Source organism: Pongo abelii, chromosome 9 (assembly GCF_028885655.2).
Source record: "Pongo abelii isolate AG06213 chromosome 9, NHGRI_mPonAbe1-v2.0_pri, whole genome shotgun sequence".
NCBI classification, from domain to species: domain Eukaryota; kingdom Metazoa; phylum Chordata; class Mammalia; order Primates; family Hominidae; genus Pongo; species Pongo abelii.
Genome location: NC_071994.2, coordinates 73,880,412 through 73,899,255, shown reverse-complemented (window position 1 = coordinate 73,899,255; position 18,844 = coordinate 73,880,412). Strand labels below are relative to the sequence as shown.

Below are 18,844 nucleotides of genomic sequence, written 5' to 3'. Positions count from 1 at the left end.
TCTTCTTTCTTTGGAGGCAGAAATCGGACATAAAACAATATGAGGTGTGGTTTCTCCCTTAGAAGAACACTGGGCAGGTCAGACTAGACATAGGCTGGTGTTCCTGAGCCCTGAGGAGACATCCAGAAATAGATGGGGGAGTGTCGTGTTTCTGAGCAGCTGTGTGGGGGAGGTTCAAGGGGTGGGGATTAACAATATCAAAAAGAAACTTGTCCTCCCCTCTCCTGGTGGCCATGGTGGAGACCAGCAGCAGCTTCCCCACCCAGGACAAGGCCTAGGTAAGGAGCGCACCACTCTCCTCCTGGGTGCTAGGCAGGAAAAGTGGTTTTGAGGTGAAGTTTGGGAGATGAATTGTGGAATTTTAGGAGTCGTGAGAAAAAGTTTCCAGGAAACTTTGATGAAGTTTGGGATACCTAGGAAGGTTGGGGGCCATGGGAAGTTTGGGATTCCTGTGGGGAGATTTCGGGTCACATTCCCAGGAGGGTATGTTCAGCAAGGGCCTGGATGAGAAACTGATGACAGAATTGCCCTGAACGGGATGAGAGGGAGGACAGAAGCGCAGCTCCCTTGGGCTAGAAAAGGAATTGCTCAGCATCCCCAGCTCCTTGGGCCCATGCCCACTCCATCCCTCCGGTTCCCACCACATCTCCCCTGACACTGGTCACCAAGGCCAGCCACCCACCTGCTCTGCAGTGGTCTACACTGTTAGCTGCACTGAGAAAGTTCCTCAGACTCTCAGCAAACATGCTGGGGCCTCCCCAGTCCCTGCCCTCAAGGAACTCACTGGCCAGGAGAGGAGCCAGGCACATATAAGGGCAGCACAGTGTGATAAGGACAGTGACAGAGGACGGCACAGGGTGATACGGGAGCCCAGAGGAGTCAGAGGGCTTCCTGGAGGAGGTGACCCTCGGGTTAAGCCTTGAAGAGTAGGTATCCAGGAGAAGGGTGTCCCAAGGAGAGGGGTGATGTGTGCAGAGCCACAGGGAGGGTGACCACGGAGCCGCACCTGCGACATTGTTCTGCACTACAGAAGCCAAGCAGGAGTGGCAGGTGCGAGCCTGCAGAGGGCGCAGAGGGCCAGGATAAGGACGCTGGCCTCTGTCCTTAGGGTATGGAGGGATGTTTTGTTTGTTTGTTTGTTTTGCTTTTTTTTCTAGATGTGTTCTTATCTCTTTCCTCATGATTTTCATCTCTGCATTTTTACTCTATATTTTGAGATATTTCTTCCAGTCAGTTTTGGCACAGAGGGCTTTTAAGCACGTAAGGAACATGACCAGAGTTGTGCTTTAGAAACATCGCTCTCCCTGGGCAGGTGGGTTAGTGGGGCTGACTGTGGAGGCGGGGAGATCAGCGAGGAGGAAGGGGCAAACCTGAGCCAGGGCAGGGGGTGTGGATGTTGAAGGGAAGGAGAATCTAGGATGGACCCCTATCTCACCCAGCGTTAGTTGGCAACTATGTGAATGTTTGACGAATGATTGACTGAATGGACACCCAGGGAACCATCATGGGTGACTGGGTGAATAATGGGGATGGTTTATCACGTGAGATTTGCCATGGCAAATTAACAGGAGCCACCCTGAGCTACATTAAGCCTAAAGAGGATTTTATCACAAGGATACCAGGGTATCTCATGGAACCCAAGGGTGAGATGCAAAGAGCCTCTAGAAAGCCAAGGAGGAGTGCAGCCCCACCTGACCTCTGGCTTCATCCATCAAGCAGCTCGCCTTCTGCCTTTCAGCCTTCTCTTTCCCTTGCTCTGGGGATCTCATCTCTTCCCTGATTTCAATCACCTGTGACTCTCAGATGTCTCCTTGATTGTCCGTTCTGCTACCTCTTGGACATCTGCTTCAGGGAGTTCACATTTCCCAAAGTGAACTCGCCATTTCCCCTCCGAACCCGATCATTCATTCCATATATTTTTACTGAGCACCTGCTTTGTACTGGGACGACAATAATGAGCAAGATGAGCTTTTCAAGTCTACTCTGGTATAACATTGTGCCTATAGTAACAATAAGGCATTGTGCACTTAAACATGTGTGAAGAGGGTACATCTCACATTAAATGTTCTTGCTACATGAAAACCAAAAACAAAACAAAACAAAATAAAAATAAAAACAGGCCAGGCACGGTGGCTCATGCCTGTAATCCCAGCACTTTAGGAGGCCGAGGCGGGCGGCGGATCACCTGAGGTCAGGAATTCGAGACCAGCCTGACCAACATGGAGAAACCCCATTTCTACCAAAAATATAAAATTAGCCAGGCGTGATGGCACATGCCTGTAATCGCAACTACTGGGGAGGCTGAGGCAGGAGAATCGCTTGAACCCGGGAGGCAGAGGTTGCAGTGAGTCGAGATTGCACCATTGCACTCCAGCCTGGGCAACGAGCAAAACTCTGTCTCAAAAAAAAAAAAAAACCATAAAAAACAAAAACAAGGCTGGGTGCGGTGGCTCACGCCTATAATCCCAGCACTTTGAAAGGCCTGGGCGGGTGGATCACCTGAGGTCAGGAGTTCCAGACCAGCTTGGTCAACATGGCAGAACCCCTTCTCAACTAAATACAAAAATTAGCTGGGCATGCTTGTGGGCACCTGTAGTACCAGCTACTCAGGAAGTTGAGGTGGGAGAATCACTCGAACCTGGGAGGCAGAGGTTGAAGTGAGCCGAGATTGTGCCACTGCACTCCAGCCTGGGCGACAGAGTGAGACCCTGTCTCAAAATAAATAAATAATATATAAATAAAAATAAAAATAAAATGAAAACAAAGGGATACGCAGAAACTTGGAGGTGATGAACATGTTTATTCCCTTGATTGTGGGAATGGTAAAATGAGTGTATACTTATTTCCAAACTCACCAAATTGTATATATTAATTATGTGCAGGTTTTTTTATACCAATTATACTTCAATGAGGCTGAAAAAAAAAAAGTAAAGTTGCACAGGGCTGTGTTGGAGGGACACTCTGCAGTCATGTAAGAATGGTGGAAGAAGATGGGCAATAAAAGAGGTGTCAGGCCTCTGAGCCCAAGCTAAGCCATCATATCCCCTGTGACCTGCATGTACACATCCAGATGGCCGGCTCCTGCCTTAACTGATGACATTCCACCACAAAAGAAGTGAAAATGGCCTGTTCCTGCCTTAACTGATGACATTGTCTTGTGAAATTCTTTCTCCTGGCTCATCCTGGCTCAAAAGCTCCCCTACTGAGCACCTTGTGACCCCCACTCTGCCCGCCAGAGAACAACCCCCCTTTGACTGTAATTTTCCTTTACCTACCCAAATCCTATAAAACGGCCCCACTCCTATCTCCCGTCACTGACTCTCTTTTCGGACTCAGTCTGCCTGCACCCAGGTGATTAAAAGCTTTATTGCTTACACAAAGCCTGTTTGGTGGTCTCTTTGCATGGACTCGCATGAAATTTGGTGCTGTGACTCGGACTGGGGGACCTCCCTTAGGAGATCAATCCTCTGTCCTCCTGCTCTTTGCTCTATGAGAAAGACCCACCTACGACCTCAGGTCCTCAGACCGACCAGCCCAAGAAAGATCTCACCAATTTCAAATCCAATAAGCGGACTCTTTTTACTCACTTCTCCAACCTCTCTCACTATCCCTGAATCTCTTTCCCCTTTCAATCTTGGCGCCACACTTCAATCTCTCCCTTCTCTTAATTTCAATTCCTTTCATTTTCTGGTAGAGATAAAGGAGACACGTTTTATCCGTGGACCCAAAACTCTGGCACCGGTCACGGACTAGGAAGGCAGCCTTCCCTTGGTGTTTAATCATTGCAGGGACGCCTCTCTGATTATTCACCCATGTTTCAGAGGTGTCAGATCACGCAGGGATGCCTGCCTTGGTTCTTCACCCTTAGCAGCAAGTCTTGCTTTTCTGCAGGAGGGGCAAGTACCCCAACCCCTTCTCTCCGTGTCGCTACCCCTTCTCTGCTTTTCTGGGGGAGGGGCAAGAACTCCTCAACCCTTTCTCCTTCACCCTTAGCGGCAAGTCTCGCTTTTCTAGGAGGAAAGAACCCCCAATCCCTTATTTCCACATCCCGACCTCTTACCTCTGTGCCCCAATCCCTTATTTCCATGCCCCAACCTCTTATCTCTGCGCCCCATCCCTTATTTCCATGCCCTGACCTCTTATCTCTGTGCCCCAATCCCTTATTTCTGCACCCCAACCTCTTATCTCTGTGCCCCAACCCCTTATTTCCACGCCCTGACCCCTTTCCCGCTTTTCTGGAGGGTAAGAACCCCCAAACCCCTTCCCTCCATGTCTCTACTCTCTCTTTTCTCTAGGCTTGCCTCCTTCACTACAGGCAACCTTCCACCCTCCATTCCTCCGTCTCCCTTAGCCTGTGCTCTCAAGAACTTAAAACCTCTTCAATTCACACCTGACCTAAAACCTAAATGCCTTATTTTCTTCTGCAATACCGCTTGACCCCAATACAAACTCGACAGTTGTTCCAAATAGCCAGAAAATGGCACTTTAAATTTTTCCATCCTGCAAGATCTAAATAATTCTTGTTGTAAAATGGGCAAACGGTCTGAGGTGCCTGACGTCCAGGCATTCTTTTACACATCAGTCCCTCCTTAGTCTCTGCCCAATGCAACTCGTCCCAAATCTTCCTTCTTTCCCTCCCGCCTGTCCCCTCAGTCCCAACCCCAAGCGTTGCTGAGTCTTTCTGATCTTCCTTTTCTACAGACCCATCTGACCTCTCCCCTCCTCCCCAGGCTGCTCCTTGCCAGGCCGAGCTAGGTCCCAATTCTTAGCCTCTGCTCCTCCACCCTATAATCTTTTTATCACCTCCCCTCCTCACACCCGGACCGGTTTACAGTTTCATTCCGTGAGTAGCCCTCCCCCACCTGCCCAGCAGTTTCCTCTTAAAAAGGTGGCTGAGGCTAAAGGCATAGTCAAGGTTAATGCTCCTTTTTCTTTATCCGACCTCTCCCAAATCAGTTAGTGTTTAGGCTCTTTCATCAAATATGAAAAACCCAGCCCAGTTCATGGCTCATTCGGCAGCAACCCTGAGACGCTTTACAGCCATAGACCCTAAAAGGTCAAAAGGCCGTCTTATTCTCAATATACATTTTATTACCCAATCCGCTCCTGACATTAAATAAAACTCCAAAAATTAAATTCCAGCCCTTAAACCCCACAACAGGACTTAATTAACCTCGCCTTCAAGGTGTACAATAATAGAATAGAGGCAGCCAAGTAGCAATGTATTTCTGAGTTGCAATTACTTGCCTCCACTGTGAGACAAACGCCAGCCACATCTCCAGCACACAAGAACTTCCAAATGCCTGAACCGCAGCTGCCAGGGGTTCCTCCAGAGCCTCCTCCCCCAGGAGCTTGCTATAAGTGCCGGAAATCTGGCCACTGGGCCAAGGAATGCCCACAGCCCAGGATTCCTCCTAAGCCATATCCCATCTGTGTGGGACCCCACTGAAAATTGGACTGTTCAACTCACCTGGCAGACACTCCCAGAGGCCCTGGGACTCTGGCCCAAGGCTCTCTGACTCCTTCCCAGATCTTCTCGGCTTAGCAGCTGAAGACTGACACTGCCCGGTTGCCTCAGAAGCCCCCTAGACCATCAGGGATGCCGAGCTTTGAGTAACTCTCACAGTGGAAAGTAAGTCTGTCCCCTTCTTAATCAATATGGAGGCTACCCACCCCACATTACCTTCTTTTCAAAGGCCTGTTTCCCTTGCTTCCATAACTGTTGTGGGTATTGACGGCCAGGCTTCTAAACCTCTTAAAACTCCCCAACTCCAGTGCCAACTTAGACAATACTCTTTTAAGCACTCCTTTTTAGTTATCCCCACCTGCCCAGTTCCCTTATTAGGCAGAGACACTTTAACTAAATTTATCTGCTTCCCTGACTATCCCTGGGCTACAGCCACACCTCATTGCCATCTTTTCCCCCAGTTCAAAGCCTCCTTCACATCCTCCCCTTGTATCTCCCCACCTTAACCCACAAGTATAAGACACCTCTACTCCCTCCTTAGCAACCGATCATGCACCCCTTACCATCCCATTAAAACCTAATCATTCTTACCCCGCTCAATGCCAATATCCTATCCTACAGCATGGCCTTTTAAAGCCTATAAACTCTCCTTACCATTCCCCCATTTTACCTGTCATAAAACCAGACAAGGCTTACAGGTTAGTTCAGAATCTGCACCTTATCAACCAAATTGTTCTGCCTATCCACCCCATGGTGCCAAACCCATATACTCTCCTATCCTCAATACCTCCCCCTACAACTCATTATTCTGTTCTAGATCTCAAACATGCTTTCTTTACTATTCCTTTGCACCCTTCATCTTAGCCTCTCTTTGCTTTCACTTAGACTGACCCTGACACTCATTAGGCTCAGCAAATTACCTGGGCTGTACTGCTGTAAGGCTTCACAGACAGCCCCCATTACTTCAGTCAAGCCCAAATTTCATCCTCATCTGTTACCTATCTCGGCATAATTCTCGTTAAAACACACGTGCTCTCCCTGCTGATCGTGTCTGATTAATCTCCCAAACCTCAATCCCTTCTACAAAACAACTCCTTTCCTTCCTAGGCACGGTTAGTGCGGTCAAAATTCTTACACAAGAGCCAGGACTGCACCCTGTAGCCTTTCTGTCCAAACAACTTGACCTTACTGTTTTAGCCTAGCCCTCATGTCTGTGTGCAGCGGCTGCTGCTGCTTTAATAATTTTAGAGGCCCTAAAAATCACAAACTATGCTCAGCTCACTCTTCACATTTCTCATAACTTCCATAATCTATTTTCTTCCTCATACCTGACGCATATACTTTCTGCTCCCCTGCTCCTTCAGCTGTACTCACTCTTGTTAAGTCCCACAATTACCATTGTTCCTGGCCTGGACTTCAATCCGGCCCCCCACATTATTCCTGATACCACACCTGACCCCCATGACTGTATGTCTCTGATCCACCTGACATTCACCCCATTTCCCCATATTTCCTTCTTTCCTGTTCCTCACCCTGATCACGCTTGATTTATTGATGGCAGTTCCACCAGGCCTAATCGCCACACACCAGCAAAGGCAGGCTATGCTATAGTACAAGCCGCTAGCCCGCCTCTTAGAACCTCTCATTTCCTTTCCATCGTGGAAATCTATCCTCAAGGAAATAACTTCCATCTGCTATTCTACTACTCCTCAGGGATTATTCAGGCCCCTTCCCTTCCCTACACATCAAGCTCGAGGATTTGCCCCAACCCAGGACTAGCAAATTAGCTTTACTCAACATGCCCTGAGTCAGATAACTAAAATACCTCTTAGTCTAAGTAGACACTTTCACTGGATAGGTAAAGGCCTTTCCTACAAGGTCTGAGAAGGCCACCGCAGTCATTTCTTCCCTTCTGTCACACATAATTCCTCAGTTTAGCCTTCCCACCTCTATACAGTCTGATAACAGACCAGCCTTTATTAGTCAAATCAGCCAAGCAGTTTTTCAGGCTGTTAGTATTCAGTGAAACCTTTATATCCCTTACGGGCCTCCGTCTTCAAGAAAAGTAGAACGGACTAAAGGTCTTTTAAAAACACACCTCACCAAGCTCAGCCACCAACTTAAAAAGACTGGACAATACTTTTACCACTTTACCTTCTCAGAAGTCAGGCCTGTCCTCAGAATGCTACAAGATACACCCCATTTGAGCTCCTGTATAGACGCTCCTTTTTATTAGGCCCCAGTCTCATTCCAGACACCAGACCAACTTAGACTGTGCCCCAGAAAACTTGTCATCCCTACTATCTTCTGTCTCGTTATACTCCTATTCACCGTTCTCAACTACTCATACATGCCCTGCTCTTGTTTACACTGCCGGTTTACACTGTTTCTCCAAGCCATCACAGCTGATATCTCCTGGTGCTATCCCCAAACTGCCACTCCAAACTCTTGAAGTAAATAAATAATATTTGCTGGCAGGACTATGCTGAATCTCCTTAGGCACTCTCTAATCAGATGTCCTAGGTCCTCCCAATTCTTAGACCTTTTATACCTGTTTTTCTCCTTCTCTTATTCCATTTAGTTTTTCAATTCATACAAAACCGTATCCAGGCCATCACCAATAATTCTACATGACAAATGTTTCTTCTAACAACTCCACAATATCACCCCTTACCACAAAATCTTCCTTCAGCTTAATCTCTCCCACTCTAGGTTCCCACGCCGCCCCTAATCCCACTCAAAGCAGCCCTGAGAAACATCGCCCATTATCTCTCCATACCACCCCCAAAAAATTTTCACCATCCCAACACTTCACCACTATTTCATTTTTCTTATTAATATAAGAAGACAGGAATGTCAGGCCTCTGAGTCCAAGCTAAGCCATCATATCCCCTGTGACCTGCACGTACACATCCAGATGGCCGGTTCCTGTCTTAATTGATGACATTCCACCACAAAAGAAGTGAAAATGGCCTGTTCCTGCCTTAACTGATGACATTGTCTTGTGAAATTCCTTCTCCTGGCTCATCCTGGCTCAAAAGCTCCCCTACTGAGCACCTTGTGACCCCTACTCTGCCCGCCAGAGAACAACCCCCCTTTGACTGTAATTTTCCTTTATCTACCCAAATCCTATAAAACGGCCCCACCCTTATCTCCCTTCGCTGACTCTCTTTTCGGACTCAGTCTGCCTGCACCCAGGTGATTAAAAGCTTTAGTGCTCACACAAAGCCTGTTTGGTGGTCTCTTCACATGGACGCACATGAAAAGAGGAGCTTCAGTTTTTTTTAAGTCTACTCCGCTTCTCCTCTGTGTTTCTAGTTTAAAGAATGGAAATCTGGGTGTCATCCTTGATTTTTCCCTGTCTCATGTCCCCTATAGCCCATCAGACATCAAGTCTTGTAAATTCCACCTCCTAACTCTGTCTATCCTCACTGCCATTCTCTTAGTCAGGTCCACTAATTCCATGTCCTCAGTTTGCCTTCAAGCCTCTCCTCCCCTCAAGCCTCTGATCTATCTTGTTTACTGTAGAGCAGATGCAGACAGAAACAGAGCTGTGGAGATGCAATGAGAGATACAGCTGGCCCAGTGGGCTTTTGCTGCATAACCATTTTGCCAGGTGCCACAAAATCTCAGTGGCAAACAAACATTTACTCCCAGGCTCATGGTCTTTGGGTTGATGGCAAGTGGCTTATCTAAACTGGACTTTGTTGGGCAGCTCTGCTCAGGCCGCCGGTCTGGCTCAGCTGGGGTCTTCCTTGCTCTGGGCTGGGCTCAGGTCTGTTCCTCACGTGTTCATTCTGGGGGTCCAGACTAAAGAAGAATCTTCCAAAGAAAAGACTCTCAGTTTTCTTCCCGCAAAAGCAGACCCACAGACAAGTACATGGGTGCAGTGAGCTTCTTTGTAAAGTGATCCCAAGAAATACAAGTCAGGGAGTGGCAAAGTCAGACAGAGAAGAGAAAAGCAGCCAATTAAAAGCCTTTACCACTGTGATCAACTAGTCCCACTGGGGACCCTCTATGGGACAGGATGTCTGACTTCCAGCCCTCATTGGTTGAAGGCTGTCCTTGGGAACATTAAATCCCCTACACTTTTGGCCTGCCCTGTGCTCGCAAAAAACAGGCTCCCAGGGTGATGGAGAATGCTCCAGACACAGAAAAATGTGAGCTCTAGAAGTGGGAGGCTGACAGCCTGCATGAGAACTATCCACTGCACCTGCATGTGGACTCGAAGATGGTCTCCGGAAATATGGGCTGAGGAATCCACAGTGTCAGGTACACTCTCTTTTACCCCGCATCCATAGATCAACTCGCAGGAAGGCCTCTGATTGGCCTTCTTGGGTCATGTGCCCATCCATGAGCCAGTCACAATGGTCAAGGCCTTAGGGCACCAGTTCTGGGGCATGTGTTCCTCTCATGGGGTACATAGAATGAGAAAAGCCCCACCTGAGCCCATGACTAGATTCTACACAGGAAAGTGAGGAACTAGTAACAGCAGCTCTAGCCTCCTTGTGGACTTCAAGAGATCACAGACAAGAGCTCAAGTCTTTTTTTTTGAGACGGAGTTTCACTCTTGTGGCCCAGGCTAGAGAGCAATGGTGCGATCTCGGGTCACTGCAACCTCCACCTCCCAGGTTCAAGAGATTCTCCTGCCTCAGCTTCCCGAGTAGCTGGGATTACAAGTGCACAACACCACGCCCAGCTAATTTTTTGTATTTTTAGTAGAGATGGGTTTTCACCATGTTGGCCAGTCTGGTTTCAAACTCCTGACCTCAGGTGATCCACCCGCCTTGGCCTACCAGAGTGCTGGGATTACAAGTGTGAGCCACCGCGCCCGGCCCAGGGAAGTGGGTTTTCATAGTTCACTGCAGACTCAACCTCCTGGTCTCAAGCAATCCTCCTACCTTCAGCCTGCCGAGTTGTTGGGACTACAGTTATGCACCTGTAGCCTGGCTTATTTATTTATTTATTTATTTTTATTTTTTTTAATTTTTGAGACGGAGTCTCGCTCTGTCGCCCAGGCTCGAGTGCAATGGCACAATCTTGGCTCACTGCAACCTCCGCCTTCTGGGTTCAAGCTATTCTCCTGCCTCAGCCTCCCGAGTAGCTAGGATTACAGGCACCTGCCATCATGCCCAGCTAATTTTTGTATTTTTGTGGTGATGGGGTTTCACCACGTTGGCCAGGCTGGTCTTGAACTCCTGACTTCAAGTGATCTGCCCACCTCAGCCTCCCAGAGTTGTCCAGAAGTATTTTTTTATTTTTAGCAGCGATGGTGTCTCACTATGTTGCCCAGGCTGGTTTCAAACTCCTGGGCTCAAGTAATGCTCCTGCCTCAGTCTCCCAAAGTGCTGGGATTACGGGCTGGAGCCACCATGACTGACTGTTGTTCATAATTTTATCCTTAGTGCCTGACATGCTGCAGATGCTAAACAACAACAACAAAAAAATTGTTGAATAAATGAGTAAGCAGCTTTTGAGGGGGAGAAGATAATGAGCTCCATTTTGGACATGTGGAATTTGGTAAAAACTACTGCTAACCCCATTGTCCAGAGAAGCTCATACTTCACATTTAAATTGTGTATTGGCAATTACAGGATCTTAGATTTGAAGATTAATAAAATTATAGACACATAGAATCCCAGTGTCTTAGAGTCACTGAACTATCCAAACTTAGGTCTCCCCAGAGCCAGAGATGATAAAGCAGCGATGCTTAACCTAAATGAGATTGGGAGCAGAGGCATAACCACCCTGATATTTATGTAACATTTGTGTGAAGGTGCATATATTCATTTTCTGAAGGGAGGTTTCAGCTTTTATCAGATTCCAAAAGATAAAGACCCATTGACTATATTACCATTTGTGTACGGAAAGGAAACAGAGGCTGGGAGCTGTGGCTCACGCCTGTAATCCCAGCACTTTGGGAGGCCAAGGTGGGTAGATTGCTTGAGCCCAGGAATTTGAGATCAGCCTGGGTAACATGGCAAAACCCCACCTCTACAAGAAATATAAAAATAAGCCAGGCATCGTGATGTGTACCTGTAGTCCCAGCTACTTGGGAGGCTGAGGCAGGAGGATCGATTGAGCTCAGGAGGTCAAGGCTGCAGTGAGCTATGATTGTACCACTGCACTCCAGCCTGGGCAACAGAGCAAGACCCTGCCTCAAACAAACAAAGTAGATACCATTTTGCCTACCAGTTAAATGGAAATTAAAAAGAGCTCAATCATATTCAGCACTGGCAAAGATGTGGAATAAAGGGCACTCTCATCCATTGTTGGTGGGGTGGCAGTTTCTATCAAAATAAAAAATATTAACATTCTTTAAATCTCATTTTACTTCTCAAAATCTTTCCTTTGAAAACATGCACACATATAAACAAGGATTTATATACCTAAATATTCACTGTAGTATTATGTATAATATTTTAATATTAGGAAAGAAACCTAAGTGTTCATAAGTATGAAATGGTTAATTATGGTTTATACCATGAGATAAACCAAGCTGCCATTATGTGAACAGGGAGATATTTATATACTGACATGGAAGGAAGTTCATATTTTTTTTTCTGAGGAAAAAAAGTAATAAAATGTGTATGTATAAGCATGTTTCCTTTAAGTTCTTTAAAAAATGTCAATAAGGCCAGCACGGTGGCTCACACCTTTAATCCCAATACTTTGGGAGGCCGAGGCGGGCGGGTCACCTGAGGTCAGGAGTTCGAGACCATCCTGGCCAGCATGGTGAAACCCCGTCTCTACTAAAAATACAAAAATTAGCTGGGTGTGGCGGCGGGCACCTCTAGTCCCAGCTACTCTGGAGGCTGAGGCAAAAGAATCACTTGAACTCGGGAGGTGGAGGATGCAGTGCGCCGAGATCACACCACTGCACTCCAGCCTGGGCAACAGAGTGAGACTTGGTCTCAGAAAAAAAAAAAAAGAAAAAGAAAAAAAGGAAACTGCCTGCTCCAATCCAGACCCAATGCCTGGACACCCTCTTCTTGGAGCCACTTCGGGCACTCCACCTGTCCCCCAACAGGGAGGGTGTGGAAGGCTTGTGGTTCCTGCTGCTTCTCTTAGGGAAACTGGTATCCTCTGTCCTCTCCTGCTCTTCTGATCCCCTCTTCCCCCAGCACCTGGGGTTTATATCTGTCCCTCCCTGGAAGCACCGAAGGCTCATTCCACAAGAGGACTGCAGGGAGTGGGGGCAACTGGTGGACCAAGCCCTGCTCTAAGTCTGTCCCTGGAGATCCTGCTAAGGCCCCACCAGCTGAACACTCCTGGATCTGCCCCTGTCCCAAAACCCACAACCCCTGTGAGGTGAAGCCCAGGTCTCTCACCGTGGCTGTCAAGTCCTTTCAAGACTGGCCCATCTTCCCAACGTTCCTACCCCGCCAGCTCTGCCAGCCTAGATGTCATGTCTTTCTCTCTTTACATCCTCAGTTCCCACCTCCAATACCTTTGCTTTTTCCATTCCTGCTGCACAAAAGTCCTTTCTCACCCCAAACGCCAGTCTTTTCTCTCCCAGTCTCCACTTGCTGACATCTTAGTCTCCTGTTCATCCTGCAAGACCCTGTACATGTCACTCCTCCAGGAAGTCACTCATGTTCCTTCCAGCAAGAAGTGTCCTCTATCTTCTGAGCCTCCGTCTGTCTTATGACTCTCAGTGCCAAGCACTAGGAATGGCAGAGACTAAGTGTCGATTCATGTTTATTAAACTACACAGATTAACACTGCAATTTTCCAGAGGAGGAAACTGAGACCCAAAGAGAGACAGCAACTGGCCCAGGGTCACCAGCATGCAGATGCCTGCTATGATGTCTCTGCTTCTTGTGTCTGTGGGCCTCATGGAAGCACTTCAGGTATGGGCATCCCCCACTGTTCCCACCCCAGCAGGGAACTGAGCCATCAGCTTCTTCTGAACCCTGGAGGGAGAAAGAGAGAGAGGAAAGAATGCCTGACGCTTCCCCTGGGGATGACTCAGCCCAAGGGGACAGCTCCAGATGCTAGTTTTGGGGAAATTACAGCCAGAGGTTCCCAATCCCCTTCCCCACCAGGTGTGTTTGGGGCCCTTTCTGCCTTTCTCAGTGGAGGGGAGAGCTGGATGGCAGGGGACTCATTCTCCCAGGGGCCTATCCTCTCAGTCCCTGCTACTCCTGCCCCCTCAGGCCCAGAGCCACCCCATCACACGACGAGACCTCTTCTCTCAAGAGATGCCGCTGGACATGGCCCTGGCCTCCTTTGATGACCAGTACGCTGGCTGTGCTGCTGCTATGACAGCTGCTCTCCCAGATCTCAACCACACGGAGTTCCAGGCCAACAAGGTGTATGCAGACGGCTGGACACTGGCAAGCAGCCGATGGCAGGAGCGCCAGGCCAGGGGGCCGGAGTGGAGTTTCAGCCCCACCCGTCCATCCCCGCCACCCCTGGGCTTCCGCGATGAGCATGGGGTGGCCCTCCTGGCTTACACAGCCAACAGCCCCCTGCACAAGGAGTTCAACGCAGCCGTGCGTGAGGCAGGCCGCTCCCGGGCCCACTACCTCCACCACTTCTCCTTCAAGACACTCCATTTCCTGCTGACTGAGGCCCTGCAGCTCCTGGGCAGGGGCCAGCGTCCACCCCGGTGCCACCAGGTGTTCCGAGGTGTGCACGGCCTGCGCTTCCGGCCAGCAGGGCCCAGGGCCACCGTGAGGCTGGGGGGCTTTGCTTCTGCCTCCCTGAAGAATGTTGCAGCCCAGCAGTTTGGTGAGGACACCTTCTTTGGCATCTGGACCTGCCTTGGGGCCCCTATCAAGGGCTACTCCTTCTTCCCTGGAGAGGAAGAGGTGCTGATCCCCCCCTTTGAGACCTTCCAAGTGATCAATGCCAGCAGACCGGCCCAGGGCCCCGCCCGCATCTACCTCCGGGCCCTGGGCAAGCGCAGCACCTACAACTGCGAGTACATCAAAGGTAGGAGGGCAAGCACTGGTCAGCACCTGTGCGGAAGGTGGGCCTTCCACATCTACCAGGGACTTTGGCAAACCCAAGCCCCTATCTCCTGTGTCCCAGGGATACATAAATACAACCAGTCATATCCACCAGCTCCCAACCCCTTCCATCTAAGGGGAGACATAACCTTCTGAGGGGTGCACTTACTGCCCCTGAAGGGATCTAAGCCATAGTTGGCCACTTGCCTGCTGGGAGGCTGAAGAGGTTTCCTGGCCAATGCAGGGGTCTCTGGCCATTTGAGTGGGCAAGCAGACCTGGTTGGGCTTTTCTCCTGGTCAGAGGCTGGAAGGGAATTATTTTCCAGTCAGATTATTGACACCTAGATAGCTGTTGCCAGAAATGAGTAGGAGTCCCAACCTCAGTTTCTGAGAAGAATGCATTTATGAGATGGAAGAGGAATTATGTGCTGAAGGGTGTGCTGGGTGGGGTGGTGGGGACAAGGAGACAGCAGTTGGGTGCTGTGCCCCTAAGGTCCAGCTCAGGCTGTGGTCAAGAAGTGGTGGATGCTCCTCCTGTTCATGTCCCCAGCATAGGCCAGAAGAAGAACCATGAGGATGGGCCAAGGTTCTTAATTTCTGAAGGGCTATGGGCTTCACTTCCTATCTTGGACAGCATCAGGAGCATGCATGAGTTGACAGAAGGTAAGGAGGGCATGCAAAGAAAACAAACCAGGCTGGGGCAAGGCATGGAAGAGGGAGAGGTGAGTGTGGCAGGGAGGCAAAATTACAGGCCCAGGGAGCAGGAGTGCCCCAGAGTAGACCCTGGCTTTGATGGCCCACTCCCTTCTGGCCCTGCTGCTCATGGGTCGAGGCAAACCTAGTCAAGGGAGGCTCCACCATGGAAGAGCAGAATTAGGGGAAATGCATCAACTTCTCCTAGAACAAGTCAGGGATGGACCACCAGGGCTCTGAGGTCCCTTTCCATCCTGACAGCTCCTGAGCCTTTCATTCTTTACTGTTTCTTTTCTATAGACAAGAAGTGCAAGTCTGGGCCTTGCCATCTGGATAATTCAGGTAAGGGCTGCAGGCACCTGTGGGACTCAGTTCAGGGATGAGCAGGCTGCTCTGGGGTTGGCCCCATCACCTCGATCTTTTTTTTTTTTTGAGATGGAGTTTCACTCTTGTTGCCCAGGCTGGAGTGTAATGGCACGATCTCGGCTCACTGCAACCTCCACTTCCCGGGTTCAAGCCATTCTCCTGCCTCAGCCTCTTGATTACAGCTGGGATTACAGGCGCATGCCACCAAGCCCGGCTAATTTTTTGTATTTTTAGTAGAGATGGGGTTTCACCGTGTTGGCCAGGCTGGTCTCGAACTCCTGACCTCAGGTGATCCATCCACCTCGGCCTCCCAAAGTGCTGGGATTACAGGCATCAGCCACCGTGCCCTGCCCACCTGAATCTTTTATAAGGAAACAACCTCATTAATAATAATAATAAAAAAAGTGCACTAGCTGAAGTGGCACCTTGGGGGTTGCCAGCCTTAGCCAGGAGATGAGTGTGTGGGACAGCAGATAGTTGGGGGAGCAGGGACACCTGCTCTCCAGCCTGGATCTGCCTATCCCTTGCAGGAAAAGGCCACTGATCAGGCGCCTGAGAGATTCAGGCTGCACTGAGGTGAGGGATGGAAGGGCTGCTCCCCACAAAGTCCTCCTTTGGTCCTTCTCTGCCTCCCATTGCAGAACCCACTATCTCTGTTACTGCCCTCAGGGCTCCTTCAAACCCACCTTTGAAGGCCATGAGGCCAAGCTTTGGTTGCTGGAGGCCTGGGCTCTAGTCCAGGCTCTGCTCTAACTTTCTCTATGACCAACCCATTCTTTCTCTGTGCCTCAGTTTCTTTGTGTGTATAATAAGCAAACTGGACCAGATGATCCCCAGCTGTGACTCTTCTCTTCCCTCGGACACTTGGTGTGCCAAGGCCTCCCAGGCCACCATGTTTCTAGGTGGGAATGGGCCATTTCCAGGGAAGAAACAGCAGCTCCTCCCCAAGCCTTCAGAACTCCTTTGTCCTTCAGAACTCTGTGAGTGGGCAGGAAGGACCCCCCAGCTTCCTCTGATCCACTGCAGGCACATCATGCCATTCATCCTCACCACACCCCATTGGTACTGTCATCACCTCTGTTCTGCAGATGAAAGTACCAAAGCACAAAGGGGCAAAGAGAGGCCGGGCGTGGTGGCTCACGCCTGTAATCCCAGCACTCTGGGAGGCCAAGATAGGCGGATCACCTGAGGTCAGGAGTTCGAGACCAGCCTGACCAACATGGAGAAACCCCGTCTCTACTAAAAATACAAAATTAGCCGGGCGTGGTGGTGCATGCCTGTAATCCCAGCTACTCGGGAGACTGAGGCAGGAGAATCTCTTGAACCTGGGAGGCGGAGGTTGCTGTGAGCCATGATTGTGCTGTTGCACTCCAGCCTGGGCAACAAGAGCGAAACTCTGTCTCAAAACAAAACAAAACAAAAACAAAAAAAATCAAACGTGCAAAGAGGAGAAGCACCTGGCCCTGTGCCACCCAGCTACTAAGAAGTGGAGTCCAGAGAGCCTGGCTCTAGAGCCAAACTCTGAACCACCACACCAGGATGGTTCCCACCCCTCCCCAGACATCATCTCATCATCTCATCATCTCATTATCTCACCTCACCTCACCTCACCTCACCTCACCTCACCTCATCATCTCATCTCATCTTTACTGCACAGTAATCTATGGGAAGGAGGCAGAACAGGAGGCATTACCCCCCTTATATGGTCAAGTGAGACCCAGAGACAAATTATTTGCTCAAGGTGACAGTGAGTTTATGGCAGAGCCAGGACAAGAAGCCAGGTTTCCAGCCTCCAACCCAGGCATCTTTGAGTTCTGATTATGTAATTCCAGGCACTGGAAAAGTTTAGGATTTCTCCTTCTAGTCCACCCCGCACCTCTCCTACCAGGGTTTGGGTAGGGGAGCCAAGTTCAGCCACAGCAGATCCCACTTTGATCTTAAATCCATGTTTCATCCCACTCTGCAGCACCTTATTTGTGGCAATAGAAGGCAGTTAAGTTAGACCCAATGACCTCTGGAAGAGAAACTGGGACTCTAACTGGTCTCATCTCTGTCTACCTTCCTAAATTCTTTATTAAAAAAAAATTTTTTTGAGACATGGTCTCAGTCTGTCACCCAGGTTGGAGTGCAGTGGCACCACCACAGCTCACTGTAGCCTCAAAATCTTGGGCTCAAGTGATCCTCCCACCTCAGCCTCCCAAGTAGCTTGGACTACAGATATATGCCACCACGCCTGGCTACATTTTGTATTTTTTGTAGAGAAGGGTTCTCCCTATGTTGCCCAGGTTGCCTAAAATTTTTTAAGCCAGTCAAATTTAGCAGTGGGGGGATTGTACATCAACTTTAGTGACACTGGTGTTAATAAGTTCTGATAACCCATTACCATTGGACCAGCTCCTCCCTAAACTTGATCTTCATCTCTGTTGCCTGTGGCAGTTTTGTGTATCAGTCTGTCCAGCTCACTCTGCCAGTCTCTCCACCTTGTATCTGTGTGTCCCCACTTTGCTCCTGTGCTCCTAAATACCTCTCTTTTTCTCTCTCTCTCCCCCAACCTCTCTGCCTGTTTTCCCTGCAGCCATGGGTCAGAGCCCCCTCTCCGCAGTCTGGTCTTTGCTGCTGCTGCTCTGGTTCCTCGCGGTGAGGGCCTTTCCAGACAGTCCAGGCCTCCTTTGATGCATGAGACACGGGACAGCCTCGCCTGATGCCTCTGCCCATCCTGAGGATGTTGGCCATGTGTGCTTTCAGTGTAACCAAGATTCCTGGCAACCCCATCTGCAGGGAACTCTGGGACCTTCTCTGGTAGCTGCCAGACCTGCTGGTGGAGAAACAGGAAACAATTTGGGGACTGAACCTTACCCAGGGCTCTAGGAGTGAGACTCTGAATAAAGGGTTGGGCCGGCGGTGTAGGGGGTACTTCAAGACAGGCAGCAACTCACTTGGAGATAGAAGGGCTTCAGCTGATTTGGGGGGTGACTGAAGAGGAAAGCGCTTGGCCGTGATACCTGCTGGTGTTACTCAGACGCCTCACGTGTCCATCTGGAAAGCTTCTGTTCACTCCTCCAGGAAGCCTTCTGTGACCTTTCCCACCTGGCTGGGGTAGTGACCCTTGCCTCTACGCTCCCACAGAGCCCTGGATGCTTCCCTATACCGCATGTCCATGTCTGTCTGCCACATCAGACCGTGAGCTTCCTGAGGGAAGGGACTGGGTCGGAGGCAAAGAGGTGGTGCCAGGAAATGTGTGAAACTCAGAAAGGAACAAATACCTGTGAATGGCTGGTCCCTGCACTGTCCCTGCCTTGGACACTGTCAAGCTCTCAATGTCCGTGTGTGGGAATGGGGTGGACGGTGCCTAACTCCAGCA

At 49.5% G+C, this 18,844-nt stretch overlaps 1 protein-coding gene across 1 annotated transcript; it reads left to right on the top strand.

The window, feature by feature from the left end:
* Window positions 1-226: 226 nt before the first annotated feature.
* On the top strand, window positions 227-18,383 carry ART1 (ADP-ribosyltransferase 1). Its single transcript, XM_002822181.4, has 5 exons — window positions 227-278; window positions 13,206-13,320; window positions 13,627-14,407; window positions 15,418-15,459; window positions 18,059-18,383. The coding sequence occupies exons 2-5, from the start codon at window positions 13,258-13,260 to the stop codon at window positions 18,154-18,156; spliced, it is 984 nt and encodes a 327-aa protein (XP_002822227.2). The 5' UTR covers window positions 227-278; window positions 13,206-13,257; the 3' UTR covers window positions 18,157-18,383.
* The last annotated feature ends 461 nt before the right edge of the window (window positions 18,384-18,844 follow it).